At 45.9% G+C, this 15,987-nt stretch overlaps 1 protein-coding gene across 7 annotated transcripts in view; it reads left to right on the top strand.

The window, feature by feature from the left end:
• The window catches only part of SLC4A4 (solute carrier family 4 member 4), a 194,443-nt gene that overhangs the window by 151,562 nt on the left and 26,894 nt on the right, over positions 1–15,987 (top strand). For all 7 annotated transcript variants that reach the window (XM_079990733.1, XM_079990731.1, XM_079990728.1 and 4 more), the window contains 4 exons: positions 7,269–7,339; positions 11,479–11,667; positions 12,567–12,680; positions 14,764–14,925. In XM_079990733.1, the coding sequence (XP_079846859.1) occupies positions 7,269–7,339; positions 11,479–11,667; positions 12,567–12,680; positions 14,764–14,925 (536 nt within the window). The remainder of the gene's footprint in view (positions 1–7,268; positions 7,340–11,478; positions 11,668–12,566; positions 12,681–14,763; positions 14,926–15,987) is intronic.

The raw sequence follows: 15,987 nt of genomic DNA, 5'->3' as shown, positions 1-15,987 counted from the left end.
TTTTGGCAGCCTTTGGCAACATTTGATGCTCCTCCCAGCTCTTGGGCTTCCTTGCCAGAGGCGAGGCGTTGGGCTTTGGAAAGGAGGCACAAGGGCTCTGACAGGCTGCAAGACTCCTCCAACTTCCTTGCCAAAGCCTAGATAGTGCTTTCCCAGCTATGGGAGGGCTCTAGGACCCTGCCTTGCTTATCCAGCAGCACGAGGTATGAAAAGATCTAGAGGTTACCAGGTTAGGGTTGACGGGCATAGAGGTTCCATATGAAACTTTTTATCCATTACCCATTTTCCATTTAATTCCAATTAGCGGAGCCAACATGATAACGAACTAACAGGGATTCATTCTTTTTTGTGCAAGGTGCTTTTTACCCACTTCTAAATAAAAAAAGAAAATTTCCTCCTTGCAATGCATCCTTCGTACAAGAAACAAGAGAGCCAGCAGACTATAATTTATTAAAACATCTCCACCCTCCTTTTCCACAAAGTGGCTCACGACCTCCAATCCCTCCCACCCGCCCCAGGTCTGATGTCCTCGGACACTAAAATTAAATCTTGCCTTGGTGGTAGAAACAGGAGTACAAAGAGCTCGAGTTGAGTAGTGCACGATATGTGGCAGTCAACTTTCGTCAGTAGCGAGGTATGTCCAGCGTTGAGACAGCAGTGAGTCAGAAGTTTGGCACTGAGCAAAGCAAACTTGAGCATTCAGCATGCTTGCCAAACAGGAACATGACCCGTTCTGCATCCTACCTGTCGTACGTCAGGTGGCCTGTGCCTGGATTCATTTCAGGCATTATGCATTAAATATGAAGCCATAGTGCTTAATATGAGAGGTGCTGGACCTCAAGCCTGCTGGAAGGCAGGCAGGTAGAAGCTCTTGTCTAGAAGTGCTTCCCTGTGATCCTAGATTTATAATGAGAGGCAGCACAGTGTAGTAGTTAGAGTGTTTTGACTAGGGGGGGGGGAGACCCTAGTTCAAATCCAGCTTCAGCCATGAAGCTCACTGTATGACCTTGGGGCCAGTCACTGTCTCTCAGCCTAGTCTTCATTACAGGGTTGTTGTGGGTACAAAACAGGGGAAAGGACCACAGAGTATTCTGCCTTGGTCTCCTTTTAGGAAAGGTGGGGTACAAATGCACCAAGTAAATAAGCAAATGAAGCTAAATGTTGGGAGATACAGGGCAAAGAGAACACTTCTTCATGCAGCGCATTGGAAAACTGGAATTTGCTTCCAAAAGATTTAGCTGCTAACTTGGATGGCTTTCAAAGAAGACTAGGCAATATTATGAGGGATAAGACTATCAACGGGACACAGGTGGTGCTGTGGGTTAAACCACAGAGCCTAGGACTTGCCGATCAGAAGGTCGGCGGTTCGAATCCCCGCAACGGGGTGAGCTCCCGTTGCTCGGTCCCAGCTCCTGCCAACCTAGCAGTTCGAAAGCACCTCAAAGTGCAAGTAGATAAATAGGTACCGCTCCGGCGGGAAGGTAAATGGCGTTCCCATGCGCTGCTCTGGTTCGCCAAAAGCAGCTTAGTCATGCTGGCCACATGACCCAGAAGCTGTACTCCGGCTCCCTCGGCCAATAAAGCGAGATGAGCGCCGCAACCCCAGAGTCGGCCACAACTGGACCTCATGGTCAGGGGTACCTTCACCTTTAAGACTATCAACGGGGACTCGCCACAATGGCTGGTGTTCTCCCTGAACTATTGGAGGCTGCATGCCTCTCAATACTAGTTGCCTGGGATCATAAGACAGGAGAGGGCTCTTGTTCTCAGGTCCCGCTTAAAGGTAAAGGTAAAGGTACCCCTGCCCGTACGGGCCAGTCTTGACAGACTCTGGGGTTGTGCGCCCATCTCACTTAAGAGGCCAGGGGCCAGCGCTGTCCGGAGACACTTCCGGGTCACGTGACCAGCGTGACGAAGCTGCTCTGGCGAGCCAGAGTCGCACACGGAAACGCCGTTTACCTTCCCGCTGGTAAGCGGTCCCTATTTATCTACTTGCACCCGGAGGTGCTTTCGAACTGCTAGGTTGGCAGGCGCTGGGACCGAGCAGCGGGAGCACACCCCGCCGCAGGGATTCGAACCGCCGACCTTTCGATCGGCAAGTCCTAGGCGCTGAGGCTTTAACCCACAGCGCCACCTGCGTCCCGCTTACAGGCTTCCTATTGGCACCTTGATGTCTCCTGTAAAAGCAGGATGCAGGACTAGATAGGCCTTGCTTGGCCTGATCCAGCAGGACTCTTGTGTGGATAAATGGGCATAGTTTCAGGACTCCTTTTTGCAGCTGAGGCGTGATGGCTGGATTCTGATCGTGAGAAGGGAGTGGGGGTTGGAGACTGACTTGGAAGAAGGGAACAGTGACCTGGGGAGGCTAGAGTCAGAGGCAGGAGAAGCTGCAAGAACAGGTACAGGAGGAAGGAGAGAGAGGTCAGGCTGGCGGTCCTCCTCCTGTCCCCATCTCTCCTGCCCCCAGGACCAGGAGAGGATTGAAGTGGGAGGAGCAGAAGGCTATACACAGGCATAGTCTTCGCCTGCTTGCGTGACGCTCAGTGCGGGGGGAGAGATGCATAAGCTGAGGCTGGGTTCCTGCTGCAACTGCTTCATCACGTACACACCTAGAAGTAGCTGAGAGACGTAGCTGATCAGAAGGTTGGCGGTTCGAATCCCCATGATAGGGTGAGCTCCCGTTGCTCGGTCCCTGCTCCTGCCAACCTAGCAGTTTGGAAGTAAGTCAAAGTGCAAGTAGATAAATAGGTACTGCTCAGGCGGGAAGGTAAACGGCATTTCCGTGCTCTGCTCTGGTTCGCCAGAAGCAGCTCCCTTCACCAATAAAGCGAGATGAGCGCCGCAACCCCAGAGTTGACCACGACTGGACCTAATGGTCAGGGGTCCCTTTACCTTTAAGTGTACTTTTGACAATAGCTACTACCTCACTCTGGACATTGCTTGCCTGAAAGTGCTGTGACACCATCTAACCCCCTCCCCCTGGTCTTATGGCTGGAATGGTGAACCAGTATTCCTTCAGATGTTGCTGAACTACAACTCCCATCATGCCTCCCTAGTTGGCCATGCTGGCTGGGGCTGATTGGAACCTGATGGACGACGGGTTCTCCCTACCTCAAATAAATTGGCCAGTCTTAGAGTGTCACAGGTCTCCTAAAATGCTTTTAAAAATAGCAGTAGTGATCATGTGTTCCTGTTCTGGCTTTTACCCCAGCCAGGTTTAAAGGCTGTGGGAGAAATTTTCAATTTCATCCCCTGCAGCAGCAAAAAAAATGACCGTATCTTGGTTTTTTGCATCTGATGAATGGGATTTATCACCAATGAAAGGGTATGTTGCAATAAATCCTTTAGTCTCTGAGGTGCCACGCATGGCTTTGCCAGTTTTGTCCTTTCCAGGGAGGATGTAAGGAATGTGCTTTACTGCAGAACATTCTTGTTCTCTGGAACAGGCACTCCAAGATCTAGAAAACCAGGTGGAATGGGCACTGGTGTAGTTTCTTCCGGTTAAGTTGGCAGCATTTACTGCTCATCATTCCACAGTTAATTCTTCAAATTCTATACTAGGTGCTTAATAATGTGTGAACAGCTTAAATTAAGTGTGTGTGTGTGTCACTAACAGATAATCCACAGCTATTAAAAGCCACACTCCTACAGCAGCCCTTTTCTGAAACCAGCTATTGAAAGCCCTTTGCACACATGTGCCTGCACTCATATTCCATTTGATGAATGAAATAAGCGGTGGAAGAAGATCCTTCCTCCTTTGCTTAGGCTCAGGGGCTAGATTTGATTCTTGGCTTACTGCATCTCCTGCTGGTTTTCAGCCAGTACTGCAGCAAAGTAGTTTGGGGTAGTGGAAGGAAAGAAATTGGAAAGTAAGCACAACAAAGCAAGTCTCCAAGTCTCTTTCTCCGTCTGATCTCACGCGCGTTTATTGTTGACTTTCCCTAGGGATGGACACGGTTTTTTTAAAAAAGAAGGATGTTTGTATAAAATTCGTTAACAGCGTAAGGTGGAAAGGAAAAAAAAAGGCTCGATTTGTTTCCAGTGTGTATTAACACTGGGAGAGCTCTGCTTGTGAGGCTGAGGTTGTGCAGGCTTTGTGGTGCTATTTAAAGTAACTGCAGTTTTCCATTCAAGCATTGGCTGTGTGTCCCTCCCCCCCCCCCCCGGTGAAATCTGTTGATGCTGCAGGAATGAGGCAGGGTCCACCTTTATCTAGACCAGGCGTAGGCAAACGAAGGCCCAGGGGCCGGATCAGGCCCAATCGCTTTCTAAATCTGGCCTGCAGATGGTCCAGGAATCAGCATGTTTTCACATGAGTAGAATGTGTCCTTTTATTTAAAATGCATCTCTGGGTTATATGTGAGGCATAGAAATTTCCCCCCCCCCCCAAAAAAATATAGTCCGGCCCCCCACAAGGTCTGAGGGACAGTGAACCAGCCCCCTGCTGAAAAAGTTTGCTGGTCCCTGATCTAGACCTTTACTTCCAATACTGAGCATCACAGCCTGGTTTTGTGAAGTGCTGGGCTGCGGTCATAGCAGAGGGTCCTGAAAGGGAACAACCTCTCACCTTCTGTCGAGGAAGCTGGCGTGTAGACTGGCCAGATCTGTTCGGCTTCTATTTCTCCTGCATGTTGAGAACATGTTGAGAAGGGCTGTAGCTCAGTGGTAGAAGACTGTGTGCGAAAGAACCCAGGTTCAACCCCCAGCATCCCCATGCAGAGCTAGGAGTGTCCCCATTCTGATAACCTGGAGAGCGTCTGTCATTCAGAGTCAACAATACTGAACTAGATAGAGCTGTGGTCTCACTTTGGCATAAGGTCACGTTCTATGTTCCTGGCACCCACCTGCCACCATCTTCATCTCTCTTGGCCCCAAAGGACTGTCGTAATAAAGCTTGCTGGATAGGCCCGTTATTATTATTTGTTGCATTTATATACAGTGGTACCTCGGGTTAAGAACTCAATTCGTTCCAGAGGTCTGTTCTTAACCTGAAACTGTTCTTAACCTGAGGTAGCACTTTAGCTAATGGGGCCCCCGCTGCCGCTGCACTGCTGGCACACGATTTCTGTTCTCATCCTGAAGCAAAGTTCTTAACCCGAGGTACTATTTCTGGGTTAGCAGAGTCTGTAACCTGAAGCGTCTGTAACCCAAGGTACCACTGTACTGCCCTAAATCCGGAGGTCTCAGGACAGTTCACAGAATAAAATCAAAATACAAAACCACAAAATACATAATCAACATTAAAAGCGACAACCCAATAACCCAAGCCCCCATCCCCACGATCCTTTTCGGAAACAGCATATCAAAACCTCTCAAATGCTACAGTGTAAAACTGATGCCTTGAAAGGAAAAATGATAGCCACCTTCAGTGTCTCAAGGGCTGTCACATGGAAAAAAGGAACAGGCTTGTTTTCTCCTGTTCTGGAGGGGAGGACTTGAACCGGATGGCTTCAGGTTACAAGAAAGGAGATTCCGACTCAACACCAGGAAGAGCTTTCTTGACAGTGAGTTGTTCGACAGTGCAATGGGCTCCCTCGAGAGGTGGCGGAATTTCCTTCTTTGGAGGTTTTGAAGCAGAAGTTGGATGGCCATCTGTCATGGATGTTTTAGTTGAGATTCCTGTTGGACTCGATGACCCCTTGGGGTCTCTTCCAACTCTAAAATTCTATGACTTGGAGCCTTGGACATTAGAAAACCAGATTGATGGACATGATGTAATGGGTAGAAAGGACTGACATAACCCGAAACCAGGAAGAAGGGATGTTGGATAAAATAAGAAGAGAAGTTCTTTTTATATATTATTTTTGTTTTTGGAATTAGTGTAATACTAATGAAATATCAGATTGTGCTGGCAAGGAACTAATTGGCTTTAGCAGAAAGGCTTGAAGGAGTTAAATATAATTATGGTTTAATTTTGAAATTTTATGACTTTGAAGGTAAAATAAGGTTAATGAAATTAATGTTAAATGAAGATAGATTGTTATGATAAATTATTTAAACAAAAATTGAGAAGTATGGGAAGAATTTGCTGAAACAATGAATAAATTAGAATACAAAAAAGGGAGGTGTGAGGAGGTCCAAGAAATAAGTTAATGAGATGACGTAATTTGAATTTGTATTTTTCTTTTTTGTTTCTTTTTTTTGTTATGTACTTTTTTGTTATGTACTTTTTTGGTTTTTATATGTTTTTACTTCCTTATCTTTTTGTATTTTTGAAAATCTGAATAAATATTACTTAAAAAAAAAATTCTATGACTTGATGGTTCTATGACACTGTGGTCTGAAAAACAAAAATCGCCAGTGATTTTTCCAACAGCGTACAAGTATATTGAAGGGATGCAAACTACTGTTTGTGGTTGCTTTAAGTACGGTGGTACCTTTGGACGCAAAGGGGATCCGTTCCAGAGCCCCATTCGCATCCTGAAGCGAATGCAACCCGCGTCTGTGTGTGTGCGGGTCACGATTTGCTGCTTCCGTGCATGTGCGTGACGTCATTTTGAGCATCTGTGCATGTGTGAGCGGCAAAACCCGGAAGTAACGCACTCTGTTACTTCCGGGTCACCGCAGAGCGCAACCTGAAAATATTCACCCCAAAGCTACTTCAACCCGAGGTATGACTGTATCATTCTTTTAATGTACTCTGCAGGCATGTTTCAGTCTTTTCTGAAATTGTGACTGGTTGGAGGGTCTCTCCCACCCCCACCTGCCACCCCCACCCACCCACCCACCCACAAGGGAAATGCTGAATCTTCTTCCACACACCTTAACTGCAAGCACAACCATTTTAGCACTCAAACTATTATCCCTATATAATGAAGGAATAAAATGGCAAAGAGTTGAAAGTTCTGATCTTGTAATGCACTTTGATCTCCTGGATAACATGAGGATTTATTAATGATGATTTTGCAATGGAATACTGATAAGGGTTCCAATCTCTAGTCATGCAGGCACCGAAATAATCCAGGGCAATTATGGGGTGGGTTTTTTGTTGTTGTCTATATTGAGTAGAAAGCAAATGATGAGTGATGCAGGTTTTGGAGTGAAGTGTTGTCTACTTTTTGAAGCTTTTCTATGTCTTTTGAGTAATTCAGAATCGCTCTTTGGGCTGTTTATAGGTTGAAGCATAAGAGGATTGCGAGTCTTAACTGGATATTATTTTTAGATAGGCGAAGGGGCTGTGAGTTTCTTTTTAATTGCAACTTGTTTCCCACAACATTTAAAGCAGTTCTTTCAAAACGCTGTGCTTCGCTCTCTTTTGTCTTTTGCAGTTAATTCTTCTGCATTTAACGTGACAGCCACAACCCCATCTTATTGGCCTGCAAGTAACTCTACTGAGATGGTAAGCTGAGCTAATGAGGAAAACGGACACTTGACGTTTCTGTGTTCTGTGCAAGTTACATTATCTGTTACACTTCAGTGCTTCGCCACTCTTTTGAACCTTTTATTTTTAATCTCTTGGAATTCAGTGACATTTGTTGCCAGGTAAGTGGGTAGAGGGTTATAGCTTTAATTTCCCCCCCTGTACCCAGATTCATAACATAAAGGAACAAACTGATAGAGTTGGAGGAAAATGGTGTGTGCTTAAATCATTTAGTCATGAACAAGTTCTTTTGATTTCAGAAGGAATTAAAAATGCCAAATTTTGCCCTCACTCTTTCCCCTTTTCATGTGGAAATGAAACACCACCTGGTGTTTAAAATCAACAGCATGGTGATTTCTTGGTGGGATTTCAGATGGGGAGTGTTTCAGCATGGGCACTATTATTATTATTATTAGCCTTTATTTCCACACCCCGCCCCCAAAGAGCTCAAAGTGGCATGCACACTTCTTCCCCTCTCTATTTTGCCCTCACAACGACCCTGTGAGGTAGGTCCGGCTGAGAGACAGTGACTGACTCAAAGCTGCCTGCTGAGCGTCTGGGCTGAGTGGGGATCTAAACCAGGAATGGGCAAACTCGGCCCTCCAGATGTTTTGGGACTACAATTCCCATCATCCCTGACCCACTGGTCCTGTTAGCTAGGGATGATGGGAGTTGTAGTCCCCAAACATCTGGAGGGCCGAGTTTGCCCATACCTGATCTAAACTGAAGTCTCCCAGCTCTCTAACCTCTGTGCAACACTGGCTCCTATGGCAGCGAAAGGGAGACAGAGTGAAGGCTGGTGGGCAGTTGCGGGGGCCATGCGCCCAGCTGCGCACCAGTCACATCGCTGTGCTTACTGGGAAGGTCAAAGTAGCAGGCGGATCAGTGCTGTGCGGGCTCAGTGGCAAGACTGGCGATTGGCTCTCCTCTGCGCTTGCTGACCTCTGCACCACCTCTCCCTTCGGGGTAAGCACTGTAACTTGGCTGGCAGGGGCCCCAGGATCACAGTGCTGCCATTCCCTTCCAGCTGCCCCTAATGATAGCATGACCCTGTACACATGGGGATGAGGGGGAAGTGGTAGAGGGCACCTGGGTGGAGGGAGACGAGGCAGTGGCCAAGGAGGATTGCTTCTGGGAGGAGCAATGTGCAGTGACGACAAGCCCTCTGCTTGTGTCTGTCCTGTGGTCTGTGAAACGATGCCGGGCAGGTGAGATACATGCCTTAACTGGGGCCATGCACCCTTGCCTGCACATAACTCACCCTCGCAAGGGGAACCATATAGCATCCTTGGCCTGTTTTAAGTGGCTATTAAGAATGGGAAGGGCATCCTATTAGAAATTCTGCAAGGCAGCCAGAAAAAGAGGAGGAAACTGCTGAGCATTACAATGTACTGTGACAAAGTGCCATAGCCTCAAGGTGCTTCTTGTGTTTGCATAGGAAATGGCATGTCCCATCAGTCCCCCTGTGCATCGGCTGCCAAAATAGCTTCCGCCCTCTCATCCCCCGCCTCCTCCTCTAGCCTGGCTTGCTAGGGTCAGCTTTTCTTGTTCTTCGCTTTGGCATCTTCCTCCCCACCCCCTTGCTCCTGACTCTTACTACCCTCCTCTTGGTCCTTCCTCCTTCCTCTCTCTCTCCTTGTTAATCATTGCCTCTCCTTTCTCTTGCATTCCCTCCCTTGCAAAAAGTAGGTTGCAAGCTCGTTGAGGCAGAGCTCTTTTCTTTTGCTGATTTTGCAGCGGCACACTTTATACATAGATGGCATCAATATTTATACCGTGCCATTGGTGTCTAGTCTTTTAAAGGTAAAGGTACCCCTGCCCATACGGGCCAGTCTTGACAGACTCTGGGGTTGTGCGCCCATCTCACTTAAGAGGCCAGGGGCCAGCGCTGTCCGGAGGCACTTCCGGGTCACGTGGCCAGCGTGACATCGCTGCTCTGGCGAGCCAGAGCCGCACACGGAAACGCCGTTTACCTTCCCGCTGGTAAGCGGTCCCTATTTATCTACTTGCACCCGGAGGTCTTTCGAACTGCTAGGTTGGCAGGCGCTGGGACCGAGCAGCGGGAGCGCACCCCGCCTCAGGGATTCGAACCGCCGACCTTTCGATCGGCAAGTCCTAGGCGCTGAGGCTTTAACCCACAGCACCACCTGCGTCCCTCGTCTAGTCTTTTACAGAGCCCAAAAAAGAGAAGTCTCTGCCCCATGGGGCTTACTGTCTTAAATTTGACGCCACTGAGAAAAGAGGAAAGGGAAGAAGTACATAGATAGGGAGAGAATATGCGTGCATTTCAGTTACGTGTACTGTATATCACAAACATTATATAAAATAGAGGTGGGGAATCTGTGGCCCTCCAGATGTTGTTGGAGTCCATCACCCATCAGCCCCGGCCAGCAAGGCAAATAGTCAGGGATGATGGGAATTGTAGTCTAACAAAACAACAACAACAAACCTATATTATAGGGAATTGTAGTCTGGCAGCGCCTGGAAGGCTGCAAGCTCTCCGTCCCTGCACTGAGTTGTGGCCTGGTTCTTTGGTGACAGTTTTCACTTGCCAAAGTCAACGAGAGCATTGAGAGGCTCTCTGAACTGGAGCAAGTCTTCCTTAGACATTTTCCGAGGCTGCAGTAGAGTCGAGTCATGATTTTGCTGACACCAATGGATCAAAAGAGCCTGCCAAGTCCTCTCTCGACAAGTTTACATTGCCTCTTGCACCACCGTGGTCTCTGGATTCTATTTTATTTTCCACTCCGCAGCGCTAGGGAGGGCCATCCTCCCTAAGGTTTCTTGGCAGCGAAATCTGCCTTCGCAGTGAGATTTTGGGGCTTGAACAAAAGGAATCTTGTTCTGAAAACTGGGTGATAAAAGAAATAGCCTGAAGAGGACCACATGCCTCCGGTGTAGCGCTTCTGAATATAGATTGAAGGAAGATCACGAGTGCTAGATGGCAATCTTCAAAAGTGACACAGAGGAACACAATGGGACAAATTTGGAGGGTTGGGAAGGAAGGAAGGTGAAGCAAAAACAAAGATCTCAGCGAATCCTCCTTCCCTTAAGATTAGACAAAAGCTGTCGGCAGGAGCTTTTGCTTTTGGCTAAATCATTCTAGGTCCTGTGTTATTTTCCTGAAAGGGTTTAGAGGACCCAGGCTGTTTCCAAAAGCAAAAGACGATGGCAAACCTAAAGGTGCTGCCCGTGCCCACTTACTGGTGAGATCTTACTGTGTTGTGCTCAGCTTCTCAAACTGATGTACCCCAAGGCAAAATAAAGTTTTGGTTCACACAGCCAAAACTCCTGCGTGACAGATTACTCCAGGGGAGGCTATTCCACCAAGCTCTACCTCCTTACTTAGTATCATTTCAGTGTTTTCATTGTAGAATGCAGCAGGGAGGAGGATGGAAGCAAAACCAGAATTGGTCCATTCTATCATTGATTCTGGCTTTGCCTGCTGCTGGTCTCCCAGTGGCCACTGGTCTTCACTGAATTGCTGTTGTCCTCGCTGTCAGCACTGCAGGAAACTTAGCACCTTTGCAATTTAGCACCTTGGGGGAGGGTCTCATCCTCATCTGGGGGCTTATTTGAATTTCACCCAGCTTTGCGACATGCCTTTTGTGGATTGAGAAAGCAACGGTGGATTGCTGTAATAATAATAATAATAATAATAATAATAATAATAATAATAATAATATTTATTTATACCCTGCCCTCCCCGACCAAGACCGGGCTCAGGGCGGCTAACAACCAATAATAAAAACAAGTTGATTAAAATACAACTTAAAAACAAGATTAAAATACAACATTAAAACATTAAGATGCAGCCTCTTCACAGGAGGAGAAAGGAAAAAAGAAAGGGGGAGGGAATCAAGTTGATTCCAAGCCAAAGGCCAGGCGGAACAACTCTGATCCTGCAGGGCCCTGGTCTCATGAGGCAGAGCGTTCCACCAGGCCAGAACCAGTTTTGAAAAGGCCCTGGCTCTGGTTGAGGCTAATCTAACTTCCTTAGGGCCTGGGACCTCTAGGGTGTTGCTATTTATGGATCTTAAGGTCCTCCGTGGGGCATACCAGGAGAGTAAGCTTCTCTTAATTAGTTAACAGATGCCATCTCTGTTGTTGGTTTGCAGCACAATGGCACGATCGATTGGTCATCTCTGGGAAAGAAGGAGTGCTTGAAATACGGGGGAGTCCTCTTCGGCAACAATTGCAAATACGTTCCCGACATCACACTCATGTCCTGCATGCTCTTCTTGGGCACCTATACCTGCTCGATGGCCCTGAAGAAGTTCAAGACCAGCCGTTATTTCCCAACCACCGTAAGTATCTTGGCATGTCTGTCATAGCCCCGTCCAAGTCTCATTGCTGAGTGAGCAGGGGCTAGGAGTCTGCAAGGAACGCTTGCCTGAGAGCAGAATCCACATAAGACAGTCCAGAGGTCAGGGAATCCAGATCATCAGAGCCAAGGATCCAGTCCAGAGGTCAGGGAATATATTTGCAAAGGGTTCTGTCATTGTCAGCATTCCTTTCACCTGCCTCTCTGGTCCCTTGGTTACTGGAGAACCAGCTGATGGTATTCTCCAGAAGCATTTTTCTGAACACTGATTTCATTGTGTGCTTCTTTGCTTTTTCCTTCTGTGTCCATCAAACACTCACTGGGCAGTGCCTTATTTAAGTGGCAGCCGAAGTAAAATGAAATAGTTGTTCACAGTAGCCTGGTACTACTTTTTAACTAAGGATGGAATGTCTTCCTACTGAATGTTATTTTATCGTTTTAATTTTTAAAATAATTTTAATGTCCATATTTTGGGTTAGAGCTTTGTGTTTTGACTGGTTATTCTGTGCACTGCCCCTTTGACCCTATGGGATGAAGAGCAGTTACACGGACTACGATGATGTTGCCTGCTGTTAGTTGTGCTAATGCACCTTTCTGTTACTGTTATTATGTGTGTTGCCGGGCAGGAGATTGCTATGCATATTTTGAATGAATTGCATCTATTTTGCGTAAGTGTGTTACTATTGCGATGTATTTTTTTACTTAAGCCAATGCTTTTAAATATGTTGTAAGTTGCTTGGAGATCTTTTTGTGTGTGTGTGTGTGTGTGTGTGTGTAACAAGCAACTAGGAAGTTCAAATAAGAATAACAACAGAATATAATACATAATAATACATATAATACATAAACAACCACCGCAATCAACACCTGTGTTTTTCCCAGGCAAGGAAGTTGATCAGCGACTTCGCCATCATCCTTTCCATCTTCATTTTCTGTGGAATTGATGCTCTGGTAGGTGTGGACACACCGAAACTCCTTGTGCCAAGCGAATTCAAGGTAAGTCAATCATTCCATCCTCAGCTCCCATAAAAGAAGGCAAGAAACTGTTATGTGTTGACATAGTGAACATGTCCCTTTGTGTTGTGGATGTTGCTTCTCCATTGCCCACTCCCCATGATGTAATGTAATGCACCCGGGTACTGCGTGGGATGGGCACGTCATATGGTTGCCATACGTCTGGAATTTCCTGGACATACCCAGAATACTCCTGCCGGAAGCAGTATCCGGTTGGAAATTGGCAAAATCCGGACATATGGCAACCCATGTTGGCATTGTTGTTTTTCTTTTTTTAAATATTTTATTTTTTGCCAACCACCAAAACACAAACAGTGAAACCCCCCAGGTGGCTGATACATTGGGTATACCTATTCAATAATATACCTATTCAATAATATTCAATAATAACATATTCAAATCAACCATATGTACACTTCTATATACATTAACACTCCTCCCTCCACAAGGTTTATTGAACTTTTAACATTTTAATTGCCTCAAATTGTTCAAACCTAGCCAAATGATTCAATATCTTCTCAAACCAGTCCTCCTCTTTCTCACTGACCAGTGTTGTTTTTCTTTTTTAAAAAAATAGCTCAAAAACATCTTTTTGGGGTGATTTTGCCGAAAACGCTCAACAGCTTTGGCCAAAATAAAATAACTTTTGTGTCCAGATTTGCACTTACTGAAATATGGCAACCCTAATATACAGCACTAATGTGGGAAGCTAGCATGACCTGACTCTCCCACCTGGTCCCCTCTGGCAGGGATTACAGCTACATGAAACTGGCTACTACACTACAGAAGTGTATGAAGCGTCCCTGAGAGCAGACAGTGCTGCCAGTATTTTCTGCTTTGTGGGTTTCTGAGCTTCCCTCGCCAACCCTGTTGGCTCTTTCTGCCCTCTTCTCTGAGCTGCAGCAAGGCTGTTGAAGGCCGCAAGAATTGCACTCACTCCCAATATGCTGCCAAGCCAAGGTTAAGTTCTTGAACTAAAGCCCTGAACAACATGGGGCCGGGTTATAACACTTGACTAGCCTGCCTGGTCACGTCAATACTTTGGAGAGACACTTTGTGGCTCCTTATTCTCCCAAGATCCATTTTATGTCCTCTAAGACAAGGGCCTTTAGTTTGGTGGCACCTATCCTTTGGAATATGCCCCCAAGGACCACCCGGGAAGAATGGCAGATGAAAGTGATGGACTATATGGAACTGGCGGAAATGACTGGCAGAATCCGAGACCAAAGTGAAGCGTCGGTGGAAGAAGATTGGAAAAAAATTAAAGTTTATTTACAGAAACATTGCAAAATTAAGGAATGTTAGAAGGATGTTGGAATGAAGTAATGTGGTTTCAGCAGAAATGATATAAAGGATTAGGTAAAAATGGATTTGTTAATTGGTGAAAGACGAGAATGTAAAATTACAGTATATTAAGATAAATTAATAGGATAAAAACAAAGCTGGAAAGGATTTGCTGAAATATCTAATTGAATTAGAATACAAAAAAGGGAGGTGTGAGGAGGTCAAGGAAATAAGCAAAGGAAAGAAAGTTATGTAAAGGTTTGATCTGTGGTTTTTTTTTAATTGCTTGTATTTTTTCTGTCTTTTTTATTTTTCTCTTTTTTCTTTTTTCTCTTTGTAATCTTTAAAAGTTGAATAAATATTATTTAAAAAAAAAAAAAAGGAATATGCCCCCAAGGAACATCAGACCTTCAGTATTGGCAGGTGCCTTCTTAAAACTCATCTGTTCGCCAAGGTGTTCCGTTGATGTTTTATTGAACTACTGATGGGTGGTTGGTTTTATATTTGCTCTATGGATGTAATTCTGTTGTTGATTTTATGCTCTTTGCCAAGCATTAACGCTGGCAGCTCGGAACATTTTGCAAATTAATAAGGTGCCACCAAGAAGTGAGAATACGCCCCTGCTGGTTGGGATTTATTTTTTTTTGTTATGGTCCCTGAAGGCCCTGCATTCTTCTCTAAGAACTTGGTGTTCCAGTGATCTAGCAAAGTGTTCATTTGGTTCAGATACGTTTTTTGCTATGTCTCTCTAATATTCGTCCTCATCTCCTTTTCCCCGAAGCCAACAAGCCCCCACAGAGGCTGGATCATCCCGCCATTTGGCGAGAATCCCTGGTGGGTGTATCTGGCAGCAGCCATCCCTGCGTTGCTGGTGACCATCCTTATCTTCATGGACCAGCAGATCACAGCTGTTATTGTCAACCGGAAAGAACACAAACTCAAGGTTGGTGCCTGGAACAGGGATGAGTCCAGGAACTCATGGGTATAATTATAAGAATCTCACCAACGAAGTTAGGGTGGGTAACTTTCTAACCTTCCAAGGTTTCAGAGGGACGTCTTCAAATGTTTTGGCAAAAAAAAAAAAAAAAAAACACTTTCAATGTGGTCTTCAGGGTCACTTCGTAGCTGTACTTAAGGTCAGGGGTGTGAGAGTTGTGTATCTCTAGTGGTTGCTGGACTAGAGTTCAGTTCACATCCTCTCTGACCATTGACCATGCTGGCTGGAGCTAATGGGACCTGGAATCCAACAACATCAGGAAGGTCCTTGGTTCCTTACCATTGGCCTGGTACAGCGTTTCCCAAACTTGAGCCTCTACCTGCTTTTGGACTACAGTTCCCATCATCTCTGCTAGATGGGGATGATGGGAGTTGTAGTCCAACAGCAGCTGGAGACCCAAGTTTGGGAAACACTGGCCTAGTTCAATACAACCTCACGCTAGTCTTACCATTATGTAGTTTTGGTAGCCCAGGCTATAGGTAAAAAAGCGTTGGGTTTTTTTTCTGTTGTACAAAACGTTTCTCTGTCTCTGCTCAGCTCAGATACCAGAAGTGAACTGGGCTAGGATAAAAATGCCTGGGGCAATAGACTAATAAGGTGTCATAGGATTCAGCTATCTGCACTTGTGAACCCCTTTTGATATGAATTTCAGATCCCACCCCCGTGGGCGCTTTATACGTGAATGGAGCAAACTTGTAATTAAACAAACACGGTTTCTTTTGTCATATCTAGTTTGCGCCGAAGAAGAGGAGTTGAAAATGTTTTCTAAAGAAATAAAGATGGCCTTTGTTTTGGCTTTAGGTCAGGAAATGCTGCCCAGGAAGTATGTTTTTGGACTCCACCGGTCTTGGTTTCTTTCTCAATGAACATTTACTCCTTGTTTATCTCATACCGGTGTCTGCGTACTGTTTTTCTTCCATCTGCATATAGCTGGGTGGAGGCTCTTATTCAAACCTCTGCCGAGGCTGATTCTTGCTTAGATAGGACCTGGTCCCACATCTGCTGCAG

This window comes from Podarcis cretensis (genome assembly GCF_951804945.1).
Source record: "Podarcis cretensis genome assembly, chromosome: 9".
In the NCBI taxonomy this organism is placed as follows: domain Eukaryota; kingdom Metazoa; phylum Chordata; class Lepidosauria; order Squamata; family Lacertidae; genus Podarcis; species Podarcis cretensis.
The sequence above is the reverse complement of the archived record's forward strand: the minus strand, read 5'-3'. Positions and strand labels throughout refer to the sequence as shown.